We start from the raw sequence: 18,132 nt of genomic DNA, 5'->3' as shown, positions 1-18,132 counted from the left end.
TTTTGGCAATAAACACTCAAGGTGGGTTTGGTGTAAAAAGAAGGATGGCTATGATGAAATGAACCTGATCCCAACTGTAAAATATGCTGGAAGTTCTGTGATGTTTTGGCCTTTTTCCTGCAAAGGCCCTAGAAACCTTGTTAGGGTACATGGCATTATGGGCTCCATAAAATACCAGGACATTTTAAATCGAAATCTGGCTGCCTTCATCAGGAAACTAAACCTGGGTCGTCACTGAATCTTCCAGCAGGACAATGATCTGAAGCATATGTCCAAATCAACATAAAAATGGTTCACTGAGCACAGAATTGAGCTTCTGCCCTGGCCATCTCAGTCCCCTGACCTGAACCCCAGTGAAAACCTGTGGGGTGAGCTGAAGAGGAGAGAGCACAAAAGAGGGCCTTGGGCCCTGGATGATCTGGAGAGACTGTGTAAAGATGAATGGTCTCAGATGCCCTGCTCTGTATCTCAAACCTTATAAATGTTATAGGAGAAACTCGGTGCTGTTTTACTGGCAAAGGGAGGGTGTACAAAGTATTAAATGCAGGGGTGCTAATAATTATTTCTTGATGAGAGATTTGTTTTTCTCAGAATACATTTATTTCAATTAAAGGTTGGGGTTTTCTCATTTTTTTCAGTGAAGCGACTTCACTAAAAGGTGGATTTCATTCTAACACTTTTGACTAATCTTTACAAGGGGTGCCAATAATTGTGGAGAGCACTGTATACATACATATATTTTCCATTTATATCTTTTATCATGGCGGCACGGTGGTGTAGTGGTTAGCGCTGTCGCCTCACAGCAAGAAGGTCCGGGTTCGAGCCCTGTGGCCGGCGAGGGCCTTTCTGTGTGGAGTTTGCATGTTCTCCCCATGTCCGCGTAGGTTTCCTCCGGGTGCTCCGGTTTCCCCCACAGTCCAAAGACATGCAGGTTAGGTTAACTGGTGACTCTAAATTGACCGTAGGTGTGAATGTGAGTGTGAATGGTTGTCTGTGTCTATGTGTCAGCCCTGTGATGACTTGGTGACTTGTCCAGGGTGTACCCCGCCTTTCACCCGTAGTCAGCTGGGATAGGCTCCAGCTTGCCTGCGACCCTGTAGAACAGGATAAAGCGGCTACAGATAATGAGATGAGATCTTTTATCATGTGTCTTTTTGTCAGACAATAGTTTATTGTATCAAATGGCCACTGAAAGTACAGGATTGGACACAAATTGGTGCATCTATATGGAAGTAGTTATGAATAGTTTTTGCCTTTTTTATATTTTTTAATATAAGACAAAGCTTATTGTATAAAATGGCTTTGTTGCACACTGCTGTACATTGTGTGGAGGAAACAGGAAAAGGACAAATAAAGTATAGAACTGAAGGAAAGACAACTAATGTAAACCAGATGTAAGACTAATGTAAATGATGTAACACTGAACTTGGTTCTGTGTTCAGACATAAAAGAGAGATCTGGTATATGTTTTATATTTTTCTTTTTGTATGCTTTTTAAAATGTTTGATTTCATTTTAAGTATGTTTATTAATTCAGTTCATTAGAGTGGGGCATATTTTGTGCTTCCCTACATTTTTCTTGATTTGTTACCATTACAAGGACAAAGTAAACACGTCAGTACTGTGTTTTTCCATAATTGTTTACACATTTTTGATTGCACACTGGCAATGACTCTGAATAACAAAACACTTGTCTTTTGGCCAAGCCATTAGTACAAAACTCTAGCCACAATTTCACTGGAATTCATTCTCACACTCCTTCGTACTGCACTATTTTGGGACACGCTAACATGCTATTTGGAACAAAATACATATATTTGGAAATCAGAGAAAGGACAAACACTAAAGAGCCTTTCTTTATGCATGTGGATCGTATTTTATGAGAAAATGCTATTTTCTGAAAAGACTTGTGGACATGAACTTGATTCATTGGTTCATCTTTAGTACCTGCTCTGTTGTGGTCAGACTCGTGGTAGAACGCTATGCATGAAATGGGAATCTGCCCTAAATAGGAGGCTAGTCCAAGGTGATGTGTACACACACACACACACACACTACCTTACATTACATTACAGGCATTTAGCAGACACTCTTTTCCAGAGCGGCATACAACATACCCAGAGCAGCCTGGGGAGCAGTTGGGGGTTAGGTGCCTTGCTCAAGGGCACTTCAGCCATTCCTGCTGGTCCAGGGAACGACCTTTTGGTCCCAAAGCTGCTTTTCTAACCATGGCTTAGGCCATGGCTTCCCCCAAGGGGCAATTTAGCATAACCAATCCATCTACATGGTGGATGTTTTTGAGAGGTAGAAGGATTATTTATTTTTATTATTATTATTATTATTTCTTTGGCTGTTTATTTTCATCTCATCTCATCTCATCTCATTATCTCTAGCCGCTTTATCCTTCTACAGGGTCGCAGGCAAGCTGGAGCCTATCCCAGCTGACTACGGGCGAAAGGCGGGGTACACCCTGGACAAGTCGCCAGGTCATCACAGGGCTGACACATAGACACAGACAACCATTCACACTCACATTCACACCTACGGTCAATTTAGAGTCACCAGTTAACCTAACCTGCATGTCTTTGGACTGTGGGGGAAACCGGAGCACCCGGAGGAAACCCACGCGGACACGGGGAGAACATGCAAACTCCACACAGAAAGGCCCTCGCCGGCCCCGGGGCTCGAACCCAGGACCTTCTTGCTGTGAGGCGACAGTGCTAACCACTACACCACCGTGCCGCCCTTGTTTATTTTCATGTCTCACTCATTTATTTATTCATACATTAAATACAAATTAAATGATGATAAATTATTCAAAGTGTTTTGAGATACCACTACTAATGGAGATATTTAAAAAAGGACAAAAAAACCCTAAAATGCAGGCAAGTGGGGGAAAAAAAGTAGTATATCACAAATATATTCAGCAATTACTGATTTTCTTTCCTAATTTTTTACACTACCTTTCAAAAGTTTGGGGTCACCCAGACAATTTTGTGTTTTCCATGAAAAGTCACACTTTTATTTACCACCATAAGTTGTAAAATGAATAGAAAATATAGTCAAGACATTTTTCTGGCCATTTTGAGCATTTAATCGACCCCACAAATGTGATGCTCCAGAAACTCTGGCTACATCCACACGACAACGGCAACAAGATTTTTTTTTTAGCGGGTAAAAAAAATATCGCGTCCACATGGGCAATGGATCAGTAAAATATCAGGTACATATGGCAACACAACGCTTGCTGAAAACGATGCAATACACATGCCACACCTCTACGTGCGCTGTAAGACGGTCCCATCGGAGACATCAGAACAATAGAAGAAGTAGGACGCGTGCACATAAACCCCTTCTTCTACCCGGTGTGAAGCACTCACAGGAACAAACACACAACAACAAGAAGAAGATGGCTGCGACTACGCGAAGAAATCGTGCCTTCTGTGTGTACAAATTAGTTGTATTAGTGTGCATAGTTTTATATAACTTAATTTTCTTATTGTGTGTGAACATTTTGAAAAGCATTTTTATATAATTTATATAACTTTTTATATTGTGTGTGAACCTTTTGAAAAGCAGTCTTATCCAATAAAAAAAAGAAATTCAAGAAATGGTTCAGTTACTTGTTTATTTAAAAGAAAAGCTGTATACAAAAGTGAATGCAATGCAGTGGTTCATACAAAACAGTCTGTTGAAGGGTCTTCTGACCCTTTTCCCCTCTGCCTCCATTATAGTCAGGTAACTGTTGCTTTGTGTGGAAGGCTGGACTTTCTGTTCATCAAAGCAGGTGTAAATTGTCTGTCTAGCAGGTCAGTCAGGTTAATGTGTAAACAATTTCAAAAGATTCTTATCCAATAATAAAGATTCTTATCCATTGTTGCTGTTGGTGTTACGAATGATGTGCGCGAGAGTGCTGCTTGTTCTAGTCATGTGGTTGTGACGTCATCGTAAACAAAACAGGTTCTACTCATCCAGACGACTTCGCAACGGCGCCGTTGCCAGATTTTTCCACTCTGGAACCCGTTCTCAAAAAATATCATTTTGGGGCACCCAAAACGCCAGTGCCGTGTGGATGCCAGGCCGAAATGATAAATTTTATCAGATTCACCTGAATCCATTGCCGTGTGGACAGGGCCTCAATCTGCTCAAAGGAAGGTCAGTTTTATAGCTTCTCTAAAGAGCTAAACTGTTTTCAGCTGTGCTAACATGATTGTACAAGGGTTTTCTAATCATCCATTAGCCTTCTGAGGCCAAGTTTACATTAGACCGTATCTGTCTCGTTTTCTTCGCGGATGCACTGTCCGTTTACATTAAAACGCCTGGAAACGCCGGGAAACGGGAATCCGCCAGGGTCCACGTATTCAATCCAGATCGTGTCTGGTCCGGTGCTGTGTAAACATTGAGAATACGCGGATACGCTGTGCTGAGCTCTAGCTAGCGTCGTCATTGGACAACGTCACTGTGACATCCACCTTCCTGATTCGCTGGCGTTGGTCATGTGACGCGACTGCTGAAAAACGGCGCGGACTTCCGCCTTGTATCACCTTTCATTAAAGAGTATAAAAGTATGAAAATACTGCAAATACTGATGCAAATACTGCCCATTGTGTAGTTATGATTGTCTTTAGGCTTGCCATCCTTCCACTTGCAAGTGGTAAGTGACGCGCATGCCCGACATGCACTGAGATCACACACACAGCGGCTCAGTCCCAAATCACTGCTCGTGCACTTCACTCGCGCGCTCTGTGAGCTGCGCAGGGCCGGAGTGCGCACCCTCCAGAGGGCACTCGCTGTTCAGGGCGGAGTGATTTGGAGCGCAGGATGCCTGCGGAGCCGAGCGTATCCGTGTATTGGTGTTGCTGTGTGCACGCGAATCGTGTATTGGCGTTGCTGTGTGCATGCTAATCGTTTTAAAAACGTTAATCTGATGATCCGCTGATACGGTCTAATGTAAACCCCACCTGAGGCAATGAGCAAACACATTGTACCATTAGAACACTGGAGTGAGAGTTGCTGGAAATGGGCCTCTATACACCTATGGAGATATTGCACCAAAAACCAGACATTTAGTAGAATTTAGCTAGAATAGTCATTTACCACATTAGCAATGTATACAGTGTATTTCTGATTAGTTTAAAGTGATCTTCATTGAAAAGATCAGTGCTTTTCTTTCAAAAATAAGGAAATTTCAAAGTGACCCCAAACTTTTGAACGATAGTGTATATACACGTTTTAATTTCTGAAGTAAGGGTACACAAAATGTCAACACTCGCCTGTATGTACTTTGCACCATGCTAATAAAATGTAACGTCTGTATAAAATGACATTTTGCAGAAGAGTTATGGGGAAGTAAAAGTTATCTGATAGGCAGATTAAGCAGGACTGATTACTGTATGTGGCACACATTCAGGGAAATCCCTGGACGTCCCTGGGTGCGGGCACAGAATGGTCCTACGGTGCTTGGAAATTGGCTGGTAAGTAGACAAGTTGAAGATGTGGAGCTAGTCTTTTTATTCCTTACCACTTAGTAGATCTAGGATGCATCCAAGCCACGTCTACCTCTGTAATACATCCATAACACTGATGCATTTAACACCAGGACAAAAGTCCAACAAATTTGCATTTTGGATAGAATAATTTTTTTAATAGGAATATGAGGTTAAAATGTAGGCAGGAACATGTTGAAAATTAGAGGTGCTTCTGAATAGTAGCAGGAAGCTGATGCTGTCTGACCTCTATCACATGCTCTGTTTGACATCACATTCACTTTGAATCCCCTTCTGTATTCCCGTTAATGGACCCGTGATGGACAGTAATCTGCGTTAGCATGTGGTTAAGAAGGTGAAGAAGGTATTTCCATCTGCTTTAGAAATAGCATTAGTCATTATGAAGTATAACAGGAATTGAAAAGGTTGCAGATTGAAAAGGTGTCAAGAGTCTGGGGTTCTTTGAGTCAGAATGAAAATAGATGCAATTTTTCCAAGAAACACAACAGTTTCTAGACATATGAAACTATTTACTTTCCTACACTCCTTCAAATGTTCATTAATCTTATAGCCTGAAACATTCAATCAATCAAGGCACAGCATGGAGCAATCAGTTCACGTTGAGATTTCCAAGTTTCTGAAGTATTCATTGTGTTTTCTCTGCATTGGCGTTAGTGGGGGATATTTGTGTGTCATGAAATGAAGGAACCGATAGCGACTCTAGGAGCCTATGTTCCTTTTCTAGTCCGGCTGTGTCGAGTCATTGTGTGGTCCAACTCTTTGACGCTTCACTGCAGAAGCAGTCATAACAGAACTTGAGGCCCTAATTACAGATGAGAATTTGAAGTACGGATGAGAACGGAAAACAAACTGTGTTCTCTATAAGCTGTTCTCAGGGTGTAGGCATAATACTGACCATCGATAATGACTTTAAATCATTATTACACCAAACATCACATCACAGAAGTGATGCATTTTAAGCATGCCACTTTTTGTGTGCGTGTGTGTGCGTGCACGCATGAGAGTGTGACATCCTGTTGTTCTCAACTGGTAATCGTTTCAGCAGTACCATCTCTATCTCTACCTCCTATTTCAGTCTTAGGAGAGTCATATGCTCTGATAAGGTGCCATTTAAAGAAATTGCAAGTCTGACGCAACCCTGTTTTACACACCAAGCCAAAAAATAAAAATAAAAAAATGCTAACCCTTATCTCAAACAAGCTTATCTAGATAAATTGATCTGCCAAGCTGATACATTCCCAAGCAAAGCCCAATCACTACTTTGGACTGTTTCTGTGTTGTGGCTGAAGAGCCTAATGCCAAACTGCATTTAATACTTTGTACCACCTCCCTGTGCCAGTAAAACAGCTCTAACATTTATAAGGTTTGAGATACAGAGCAGGGCATCTGAGACCGTTCCTCTTTACACAATCTCTCCAGATCATCCAGGGCCTGAGGCCCTCTCTTGTGCTCTCTCCTCTTCAGCTCACCCCTCAGGTTTTCAATGGGGCTCAGGTCAGGGGACTGAGACGGCCTTGGCAGCAGCTTGATTCTGTGATCAGCAAACCATTTTTGTGTTGATTTGGACATATGCTTCAGATCATTGTCCTGATGGAAGATCCAATCATGACCCAGTTTTTGTTGCCTGATGAAGGCAGCCAGATTTTGATTTAAAATGTCCTGGTATCTCATGGAGTCCGTGATGCCATGTACCCTAACAAGGTTTCTAGGGTCTTTTGGAGGAAAAACAGCCCCAAAACATCACAGAACCTCTACCATGTTTTACAGGTAGGATCGGGTTCTTTTCATTATAACCATCCTTCTTTTTAGGTCAAACCTATCTTGAGTGTTTGTTGCCAAAAAGCTCCATTTTTGTTCCATCAGACCAGAGAACACAGTTCCAGTCAAAGTTAGCGTAGTGTTTTACAAACTTCAGGTGCTTACGTTTGTGGTTAACTGATAGAAAAAGGCTTTTTTTCTAGCAAACCTTCCAAATAATCTGTTGGCATGGAGGTGGCATCTGATGGTGGTTTTGGAGATTTGGAAACCCCAAGATTTTATTTTTCTTGTAATTCACCAACAGTGATCCTTGGGGATTTAACATTTTTTTTTTGTCTCTTACCCTCCTTACTGTATGTGGGGTCAAAATAAACTTGGGTCTTCTTCCAGGCAGGTTTGTAACAGTTCCAGTGGGTGTCTGCTTTTTTTTTTATTATTACCCTAACAGTAGAAATGGGAATTTTCAGGTGAGTAGCTTTTTTATTTTTATTATTTTTTTTATAACCATTCCCTGACTTATGAAGGTCAACACACTTCTCCCTCATTTGGTTTGTCTTCTCTTATCTTTCCCATGTTGCTGGATGACTAAGGGAATTTGACCTCTGTGTCACCTCATATTTGTTCCCCAGTTAATCAGGAACTCATGGATTACAGCTTGAAAGTTCCTACACCCTCCAATCAACTCAAATACAGACTTTCAATGGGAAACGTGCTTCAGTTACATTGTGCTCACTAAAATTTCCAGGGGTGCCAATAATAGTGGCACGTGTTTGTTGAAAACTTTCTTGATGAGGGATTTGTTTTTCTCTGAATACATTTTCAATGAAATGTTGGCTTTTTCTCACTTTTTCAGTGTGAGATGAAGCCACTTAACCAAAAGGTGGATTTTTTTTCTAACCCTTTTTACGAATCTTTACAAGGGGAACCAATAATTGTGGAAGGCACTGTAGTCCAAGACACCTACAAAGAATTGCTGTGAAGGAAAGATTCCTTTAAAAATAATGACATACTATTAAAAAAAAAACTATAAAGAACAGGAAACAGTAGTAAACTAAACAAAGTCAATATTTAGTGCAATGACCCTTTGTGTAAAAAAAAAAAGTCTGAGGTACAATTTGTGCAGTTTTATCAGGACATTTGCTAGTAAATTTGACCATCTTAGAGAATGAGCCTCAAGACATGGGCATGCATCTTTACTGTACATGCAAACCACAACCATCATTTGGTGGGGGTTTTTTTTGTATCTGAAAAGTGGTCTCTAGTGTAATGTGTTGCTTTCTTTACTAGCATACAAACCTTCTGTATGATTTCATTCTAATGTTTGAAAATTGAAAATGCTTTTGCGCAGAAGTCATAGACACTTCCACAGCCCTATATATCTCGTACGTCGGTCTGGATAAGAGCCTCTGCTAAATGCCATGTAATGTAAATGTCCATGTGAAAAGCCAAATTCCTTATCATACATCACTCAAACTTGTTACAAGCTCAAACATTGGTATGGAATTAACTTTGATGAGTTGACCTGGAAAACATCACTGTAAACCTGGTCGGGAAAAGGGGAAATATGCCTCGTCAAAATAAAGATCTGGCAAGGTCTCGTTCTGTGGTTTTTGTTTGATGACTTTACCATTCCTCCTCTGCCAGGAGAAAAATTATGAGTGGGATTTAATATTGCTGTTTGCACTTTGCTTTGGAGAACACCAGATTGACCAAACATGTCTTTCTAGGCCACATCTCAATAATTATACCATGTTTAGTTGTAATTTTATATAGCTTTCTTTTGCTGGACATGTACAAAAAGTGCATAAAGACATCCAGGTCAACCCTGTGCATTTAAACAGTGGCCACAAGCAGAACGGCATTGCTTTTTCTCCCCAACCTCCAACAGCTTACAGCACTAACATTGTCGATGCTGATCCATACAGGGTTACACTTCAATGTTTTCTTTACTCAGTCCAGAGAGGCAGGTTCACTTCCTGTTTCAGTGAGACCGTGTTTAAATATGCATCGAGTGTGAAACGAGAGGAAAGGTAAAACACAGACAGATGTTAGGTTATGATAGTTTCTCAGCGGGTATGCTGTTTTATTCAAAAGCTAATGCACAGTTACCACAGTGGAGTCCACAGTAACTCCATCAGGACGTTAATCCCTGAGAGGAAGGCATTTGAACAACTGGACAATCCAGATACTGGAGGATAAATTACAGCCATTAGCACAATTCTAAGCAATACAAAAAAAGGCATATCTAAACAATTATGTACAATTCTTTTAACATGGCACAGTAAATAAAATACTGCTTTAAAATGACCGTCTACCCAATGTGGGTCATTGGAAATAAAAAATAACAAAAAAAACTGACACACTGCCATTGCTCATATAAAGTTTTAACATGACTGCTATATGATTTCACGAGTAGAGACCCCTAAATAACCCACAGGTCAAATCAGGAATGTGGAGCAGGCCAGTTGAGGAGATCAAGTACATGTAATACTCAAACATGCTATAGATTTTAACTCCCATGCATAATGGAATTGAGGCGTAATAAAATAAAAGGCCATGGTCATGCTGGCAGGTCTGGTCTACTCACAATGAAACATTTGCAAGAAACACTTTACAAGAGCAATGAGCAGTTCATTCAACCAAACTGTGCAAGTTTCCATGAAATATCTCAGAATAAAGTCAACAAATCAAGATACATCACATTCTCATAAAAAAATATATATATGCCAAGATTGTTTGAATGCAAGTAATGGCATTAGAAATAAGCATTTAAAAAAAAAAAAAGGGCTTATGTTACATCGCACAGCTTTAAGGCCAGTCAATCATTTTCAGAACAGTAGGGGAGAAAAGTGCTTCATCCTAATGTACTACAGATTCAAACAATCTGACGGCACATACGGAAATTGCCTTTTGCCAGCACAAAGTATAATAAATTATCATCATCTCATCATTTTATACAAAGGTAATAACAATAGTATAACACTGAAACTGAAAATGAAACTAACAGCGGAATTAGCCTTCATCTAATCATGATATCCGGAGTCCTTTACAACTTAAAGCACTCATATATAAATAAATCTCTTTCAGGCTCATCACCTCAGACCCGAAGTAAAAATCCTGAATTGCATTTGGAATAAGGGAAAAAATAAAGATTTATGTTCATGTTCTAAGCATGTAAAGCCAGCAGAAAGAAAAGCATATAGACATTATAAAAAAACCAAACACATTCTATGAGAATTGCAATTAATACAAGCAATATGAAGGACGCAAGCACAGCCAATTGCCTGTGAAAAACTTGGTGCTGAAAGCTTTTTTTCTTGATGCTCCCCTAAGCCCCACTGCTTGGTACACAGACAGGAAGCTCACGCACCAGGCAGGAAGGAAGTGTCCAAAGGCAGGCCGCACAGCAGCCTACTGAAATAAAAACAAAAACACGAGAAGCCGCGTTGCACTCCAATGTCAAACAAAGCAGCCACATGGGCCAATACCACACTAGTCCCTAGCGCCTTTCAGATACTGAGGCACAGTCGGGACGAGGATACAAGATGGGAGCTGGTTGCCTTAATAGGCAACCTGAGGAGGACACCACGGAGTATCTGGATAGAGCAGACAGTGCGCAGACTTAAACCTGCAACAGAGACGCAAGTGAATTTGAATTCAACCTGTACATAATGAAATTGTGCCAAGCGCCTCCTTTATGCAACATATAAAGGAAGGACTGTTACCTGGACGGGTCCTCCTCGACCGGGAAAACTCCTTTCATGTTGATGATATTCCTCTTGTTTTCAAACATACCGTAACTCAGTGTAATCTGAAACCGAGAAATAAGAACTGAATCTATAACCGTGCAACTAGAGGTCATTATGCTTAAATTTCAAAAGTCTCAAAACACACCTGTTTGTGTACTTCTGATCGGGACACCTGTTGCAGGTTCTCCAGATGGGAGTGGAACAGGTTGCTGCGCGTCAGTGGAACCCCTAGAACTGACTCGATGATGTAGCCAATGGTGCAGTCGTCAGGGAGACGGATCTTCTCTGCGGTGTTCATGAAATGGCCACCACTAGAAAAAGAAACAGGTCAACGTATGGCTGTTTTTATAAAAACAAAGCTTAAATGTGTGCACATGAATGCAAACCCTAAAGATATTATTTATTATACCTTGCCCACGGACTCATTTTCAGAGCCAGACCACGGCTGATGCAGAAACCAGCTCCTCCAGTGGCAAACCAGAAGTTAACAGGTCGCTGAGAAGAAAGGCCCAGTTTGAGCAAACTTTGGCTTCACATCAAACAAAACGGTTGTTTTTCCCAACATGTCTTTAGCTACTTACCATCTTGTTGTCTCCGAGTCTCTCTGTAGCTTCAATGGGCCTGTCCAGGCTGGGTTTGCCAATGTATAAATCCTGAGTGTGAGGGTATTGAGAGAGCAGTTTGACAAGCATCCTGACATTCACATAGTTGTCATCATCCACATGGCAGAACCACCTGAAGAGAAAGAAGAGAGCAATGTTACTAAAGGCACAGAGAAGTCTGCCAGATTGACAGGTGTGTCGAAAACATTGCCACACTTACTTTTTCCCCGATTCGATAAACTTGTCATACTCCACAGCCATCTTGCAGGACAGAGCCTGGCGACTGTGAGCAGAAGAGCAGTTGGTGTTGATGACATGGTTTCCTGCATGGAGGAGAGGGCAGATCTAGGTCAGTGCACACAATACTACCTCATACCATTCATCAGTTCGCACAAGTCCTATCGCTTGACTAATGCGCATCACTTGAGACAAAGAGCGATCAGGCGTCTCTGCATAACTCTTGATACCACTTGGCCTGGAGCTCAGAGCAAGATGTTCATGGGGATTATATGGCTGCTTTCAACTGATTCCAACTTTCAACAACCAGGAATGCCTGCCCTCACTAGGGTCATGGCGTTCACATCAAGACTGTACTCACCCATTTTCTTCTTCAGCTCCTCGTCCTCACCATCTGTGAAGATGTATGTCTGTGGAAACAAAGAACATAAAGCAGTCAGCTCTTTTTTTTTTTGCTGTTGTCCATCATGGAATCAACAAAGATAACACAACAGGAACTGGCTTGGTCTAAATGTGGCTTTGTATGCTATTTATTTCATACAGGCTGATTGGGAGTCATTGTCTGGTTTAAACCATGGAAAACTTTGTCGGTTAAACAAGCCAAGCTCTACCCCACTGCATAAAAGCGGCCTTGTTGCTGCTTTTTAAGCTCTCCATGGCAACTGCTCCGGATCCCCAAAGTATCCCAGAGACAGAACAAAGAGGATAGCAGACTACCCCCCCGCCCCCCCCATAACCCCCCTTCCACCCCCACCCCATTTTACACACCCATCATAGCCCCCCAATTTCTCCTCTATCCTCCTCAGACCCTTCTTTTTCCACTTCACACATCTAAATAGCATACAATTCTCTAAGAGGCTGCACATGTGAAACGAATCCATAGATCAGATCATGCAAGCTGAAAAGAAGAGTGATAGAAAGTTTCATTCCCAGGTCAAGATAGAAACCATTATGCATGCAGCCGCAATGCGGTCAGAGTGAGGTGCGATCCTGCCCCCTTTCTAGGAGAGGATGGTGGGAGGGAGGAGAAAGGCTGGATTAGACACTCTTTGTGGCGGATAAGACAGAGCAGGTGCTCGGCAGCGGCAGGAAGGCCGCCTCTAAAGGCGCCTCGCTGACACACTCCTCACACAGCCTGATGAAAGAGCGTCCACCGTTAACCTGTTTACATTGCCGCTCAGGTGAGTCAACACCTGCCACCTGCTGCTTTATCACAGCCACGTGTCAGAACAAGCCTGCCTGGCCATGGCCTCCTCAACACACACACATGCTCTAACTGTAGCCTAATTGACTCCACTGTTGCTTGGCCTTTGTGTTCAGTTTGTCAAAACCAGCCTGAACTCATGCCAGAAGGCATCTTTTTGTCAAACGTCCTGCTCTACACGCGCACACACATCTTTCTGCTGTAGCTTTTATTTTCTTTTAACCTTGGGTGCTGTCATGGTGTGTTTGAATGGTTTGCAGAGCAAACTTTGAGCAGATGTTCAGCGTGAGATGCTGGAGACCAGTGCCCACTGCCTCTGTTTGTACAGCGAGGGCTGGCTGCTGAAGGATCAGAGGCCACGGCTGTTTGCGCTCAGTTCCTCTGAAAAGCCAGGCTAATCACACAAGCAGCTGCAGCACTGGCTACTAAAAGACAGCCAAGAAAACAGAATAGAAACTTCAGAGCTGATTAGTATGTGTGAGCCCCTGTCTTGTGTGGCCATTTAGCCCTAATTCACTTCCATCAACACCCACACCTCCCTTTCGCCGACCCTCACTGAACAATGCGGAGTGTTTTCAAGATGACTAAAGCCCTCGCTTAGGAAGCTAGAAATATGTTCGGCTGCATTTGCATACAGCTGCAGTGGTTAACTAAAAAGCAGTTTCTCTGTCATAAGCGCTTTGTTTTCAGCTTCTCTTTTTAACCGAACCATCCAATTATCAGTGAGGTTTTATGTCAGACACCAAGTGATGATTCATAGCTGCTTGTTTTCTCGGGTACAGATGCAGACTCAACTTTGGAATATTATTTTACACATTATTCAAGGTTTTTTTTTTTTTAAATGGGGGAGGGGTGATGGTTCCGGGGTTGTATATGGATTCAAACTAAAATCTGGGGAGTCCGACGAGGCCCTCTCTATATCCAGAGCTGGCTTTGAATAGAGAGAGCACGGAGCCTGGCTGACTGTCTCCAGCTCCCCGGGAAGGAAACAAATAGGCGCTCCTCCCTCCATTAGCCACCCGCACAGACTGCTTTCCTGTCTGTGCCAGGGTGAACCACAGACTAATACCACCCCTTCCCTTTATTTCAAACAATTGAACAGGAAAATGAGAAATGGACCAATATCACTACCTGAAAAAAATGACACATGCACAATATGTGGTCAAGGTAGCTTTTTGTGTTAAAGGTATAATTTAGTGCGTGTAACTGGACACCGGATAGTATAGTACAGGCAAACTTCTATTGTTGTACAGTTCACTTGCTGAGGGAAGCTCCATTGTTCCAGGGGGAAACTTAAAGAAACACCGGAAACCAGGAGCTGTGCTCTGAAACAATCTTAGCAGCAGCGGATCAGACTGAAAAGAATAACACTATTCTGAGGACCAGTCTTATCAAAATTATTGCCATGTATTATCTATCCCACTGAGATTTAAAAAAAGAAGGAAAGAAGTGATCGGGCTTTGTATTCTACCTAAACAATAAATGATGCGAAAGCTTTTCTTATTATTCACCAACAACTGAGGTCTGATTTCTAAAATCTGACCTTTGTTAGCAAGGACAGGTGAGACAAATAAAAAGTTCTGGTTCCCAGCCAGCCTGGAACATTCACAGGGACAGTATCAACATTTAAAACTTGACTGGATCTATGTGCATTATTGACATGTAAACAGTGCTGCAGTGTGAGCTGCTCATTATCCATACAGGAGTGCACAAAGCGTGACAATGTGACCAGAGATGTGTCTCAGGATACAGTCACGGGCCCACATGGTCCTGTTCATCATGCTTTTCAAGCTGGTAGTCTCCCCTGGCATATGCCATGTAGTTCCCATGCTACACTTCAAACAATGCATGGTTCCTACCCTCTAAACGTTTGTTTGGCTCTGGCTGTCCATTGTTGTTGGAAAAGACCTTGGGCTAATCCCTGAACAGTTCAGATGACAATTACTGGGATTTCACATGCTGAGGTGTTGCGGGGTCCAACACTGAAATGACCTTAATACGAACACCCATATGTATACACTGGGAAAGTGAGGATTCATTAGTGCTCAGTCTATTGTTCTCTGAGGCCAGGCCACCTGGCACCCATTCTCTAGGAACTCCCACTTGTATTTGGGTTTGTTTTGGTCTTTCATGACCGCAGCACTCTCTAGCAGCTGTCCACATTAGGAGCCTTCTGTTAACTCTCCCTGCTGCCAACTTGCATCACCCACTGTACTCAACAGAATCGATGGGAACCGAGACTCACTTTGGAAGCCACTTCACTGACCTGAGCCTTAACTTCCTCTAGACACGCATGGGATATGAATGCATGAAAAATCTGAGCTAGACTTCTATCTGAACTCCTATGTGCTCTTATTCAGCACAACAAAGCAAACTTGCTAGCCCAGGGAGCCTAATCTGCCTGTACTTTGATGCTCTTGGAAACCTAGAAACACTCTGCTCTGAGCGAGATGAAGAATGAGGCTGAAAGTGTAAAAGAATAAGAATGAATATTTCCGTTGCCCAGCCATATTCAAATGACTGATCCAAGCTCTCAAGCTTGGAAACAGATCTTAAAAGAACCAGGGAAGGACGCACATTTCGACAGCGTGTGAAGCGAATTAAGCTGACTTTTGCTGAAGTATGCATGACTACTCTCAGTGGTGGATAAAATCACTTTGACTGTTCATGGTTTGATCCTGCCAAATGTGCCAAGAGAGCTTTTGTGGCTCACTATAAAAGAGACTCATTTCTCAGAACCACGTTTTCACACTGTGCGTCATTCGGCATGCTCCTCAGATCCATGAAACTTTTCTATAGATTCTGAGCCTTTGTCTTAATGAAACACTGGTTTTCCCCCACTGTTCAGGCTTTCCTGATCCAGCCACTGTCTTGGCTGCTTGGTTCCCATGGAGAGTGGAAAGGAAAGGCCTGGGAAAGCTTTTCTTTGCCCTTCAGAAAGACGCTTTGTTAGCGCTGGAAAAGGGGACAGCCCAGGGGCTAGAGCCATGATGCATCCTCCGGCCTTGTGTGTTCACAGGGACAACTATGAACAATTTTTTTAGGGGGAGGGGGTGTTGTAGTAGTAGTAGTAGTAGTAGAATAGAGGTAACAGCACAAGAAGAGGGAATAGAGTTCTATGTATTTGTTTCTCAAAGGTTCTGATCCAGGCAGGAAAAAAAAATCTCCTGAATCAGGGAACACTAGAAATTTTATAATGCAAATTCAAGCATAAAGATGTTTCACAGGGTACTGGATGAGGCAGAAGTGCCAAAGATGATGGATGCATATGACATCACCAAGACAAATTAAAGACTCTTCAGATAAAGGGTTAAGAGAAAACTTATTAGACAACTTACAGACTAGAAATAGAGAGTTTAAGACAAGGCTCACCTGCTGCACGTTTCTTGAAATCCAGGTTTCCAGAAGCAGCTCAAGCCGAGGCTGGTGGAACTTCTTGGTGGTCTTGACGGCAATGAAGAGGTCATGAGGGCGCAGCTCCTCTGCAGGCGCGCTGGATGGTGCGCTCGAACCCGCCGCCGCTCCGATGCTGGCTTTCTCCGCCTCTCTCCTGGTCCGCGTCAGTTTGGAAAAATAGGCGGAAAATCCTTTCTTTCTTCCGTCCTGCGCTTCTTGATCGCTCTGCTGCACGCCTCCATCCACATCCACCTCTGCCACACTTTGCAGAGAGCGCATCCCCACCTCCGCGTCGCCGTGCGCGTCCCCGTGCGCGCTCCTGCGCTGCTGAACGAGCAGCACGAGCAGCGCCGCGCAGGTGACAGCTGCTCCAGCTGCAGAGAGCGCGCTTTTCCTGCTGGAATTCTTTAACATGGCGATGGAACTCTAAAACGAAGCTACACTCGTCCACGACGACCACCGCATAACACTCTGTGGGGTTTATAGAAACCTGGCCTCCTTATTAACACACTCAGGGAAAAACTCGAGGATGCGCTCAAGGGGGTCTTTTATAAGCTGGCCGTGAAGTAAGCCACGCCCACATGGGGGGCGGGGCTACAGCGGATGTGGAGCGGGAAGTACCGCGGGTGCTTGGCAGTGGAAGGACTCTGTAACGACACCCGCCCACACACACACGCACACACACACACACACGGGCAACTGGGGGCAAATAAACCCCACTAAAAGAACTACAACCTTCTGCAGAGACTCAAAAACAGTTTATTTATGACATATAAATCTATACAAATGTATACTAATTTTAGCCTGTTATTATAATCTAAATATAATTGTTATATATATAGTGTATGCTATGTTCATATTTATTCACTGGACTCATTACAGCTTTTTATTTTCACCCCAAAATCCAAATCACTTAGACTATGGTAAGAGATTTCAAACATTCTGTATTTAAAAAAAACAAAAACAAAAACCTTTTATGTAGCTTGTGTATACTTTCTTTTTTAATTAGGAGAAAACTGGAGGTGGCACAGTGGTGTAGTGGTTAGCACTGTCGCCTCACAGCAAGAAGGTCCGGGTTCGAGCCCCGTGGCCGATGAGGGCCTTTCTGTGCGGAGTTTGCATGTTCTCCCCATATCCGCGTGGGTTTCCTCCGGGTGCTCCGGTTTCCCCCACAGTCCAAAGACATGCAGGTTAGGCTAACTGGTGACTCTAAATTGACCGTGAGTGTGAATGGTTGTCTGTGTCTACAGATGTGAGCAGGTAGTCAAACTCTCGCGGTTACCAGAGGACTAGCCCCCCACTGTAACCCTAGCTATGTAATAGATGAGAGGCCGAGGGCTAAGGAAATGGAGATTGGCACCGCCCTATGGTGTGGGGAGGGATTTTGTGTCCGAGTAATGTGTTTCTTGTTCATGTTTCCATTTTTCTCATCTCATCTCATTATCTGTAGCCGCTTTATCCTGTTCTACAGGGTCGCAGGCAAGCTGGAGCCTATCCTAGCTGACTACGGGCGAAAGGCGGGGTACACCCTGGACAAGTCGCCAGGTCATTACAGAGCTGACACATAGACACAGACAACCATTCACACTCACACTCACACCTACGGTCAATTTAGAGTCACCAGTTAACCTAACCTGCATGACTTTGGACTGTGGGGGAAACCGGAGTACCCAGAGGAAA

The 18,132-nt window shown here is 43.0% G+C and overlaps 1 protein-coding gene across 1 annotated transcript; it reads right to left on the bottom strand.

The window, feature by feature from the left end:
- Positions 1-9,312: 9,312 nt before the first annotated feature.
- On the bottom strand, positions 9,313-16,956 carry lfng (LFNG O-fucosylpeptide 3-beta-N-acetylglucosaminyltransferase). Its single transcript, XM_060943079.1, has 8 exons — positions 16,429-16,956; positions 12,214-12,262; positions 11,836-11,938; positions 11,595-11,748; positions 11,423-11,508; positions 11,159-11,324; positions 10,990-11,075; positions 9,313-10,892 (listed from the first exon to the last, which is right to left on the bottom strand). The coding sequence occupies exons 1-8, from the start codon at positions 16,864-16,866 to the stop codon at positions 10,826-10,828; spliced, it is 1,149 nt and encodes a 382-aa protein (XP_060799062.1). The 5' UTR covers positions 16,867-16,956; the 3' UTR covers positions 9,313-10,825.
- Between the last annotated feature and the right edge of the window lie 1,176 nt (positions 16,957-18,132).

This window comes from Neoarius graeffei, chromosome 16, assembly GCF_027579695.1.
Source record: "Neoarius graeffei isolate fNeoGra1 chromosome 16, fNeoGra1.pri, whole genome shotgun sequence".
Taxonomy (NCBI): domain Eukaryota; kingdom Metazoa; phylum Chordata; class Actinopteri; order Siluriformes; family Ariidae; genus Neoarius; species Neoarius graeffei.
The sequence above is the reverse complement of the archived record's forward strand: the minus strand, read 5'-3'. Positions and strand labels throughout refer to the sequence as shown.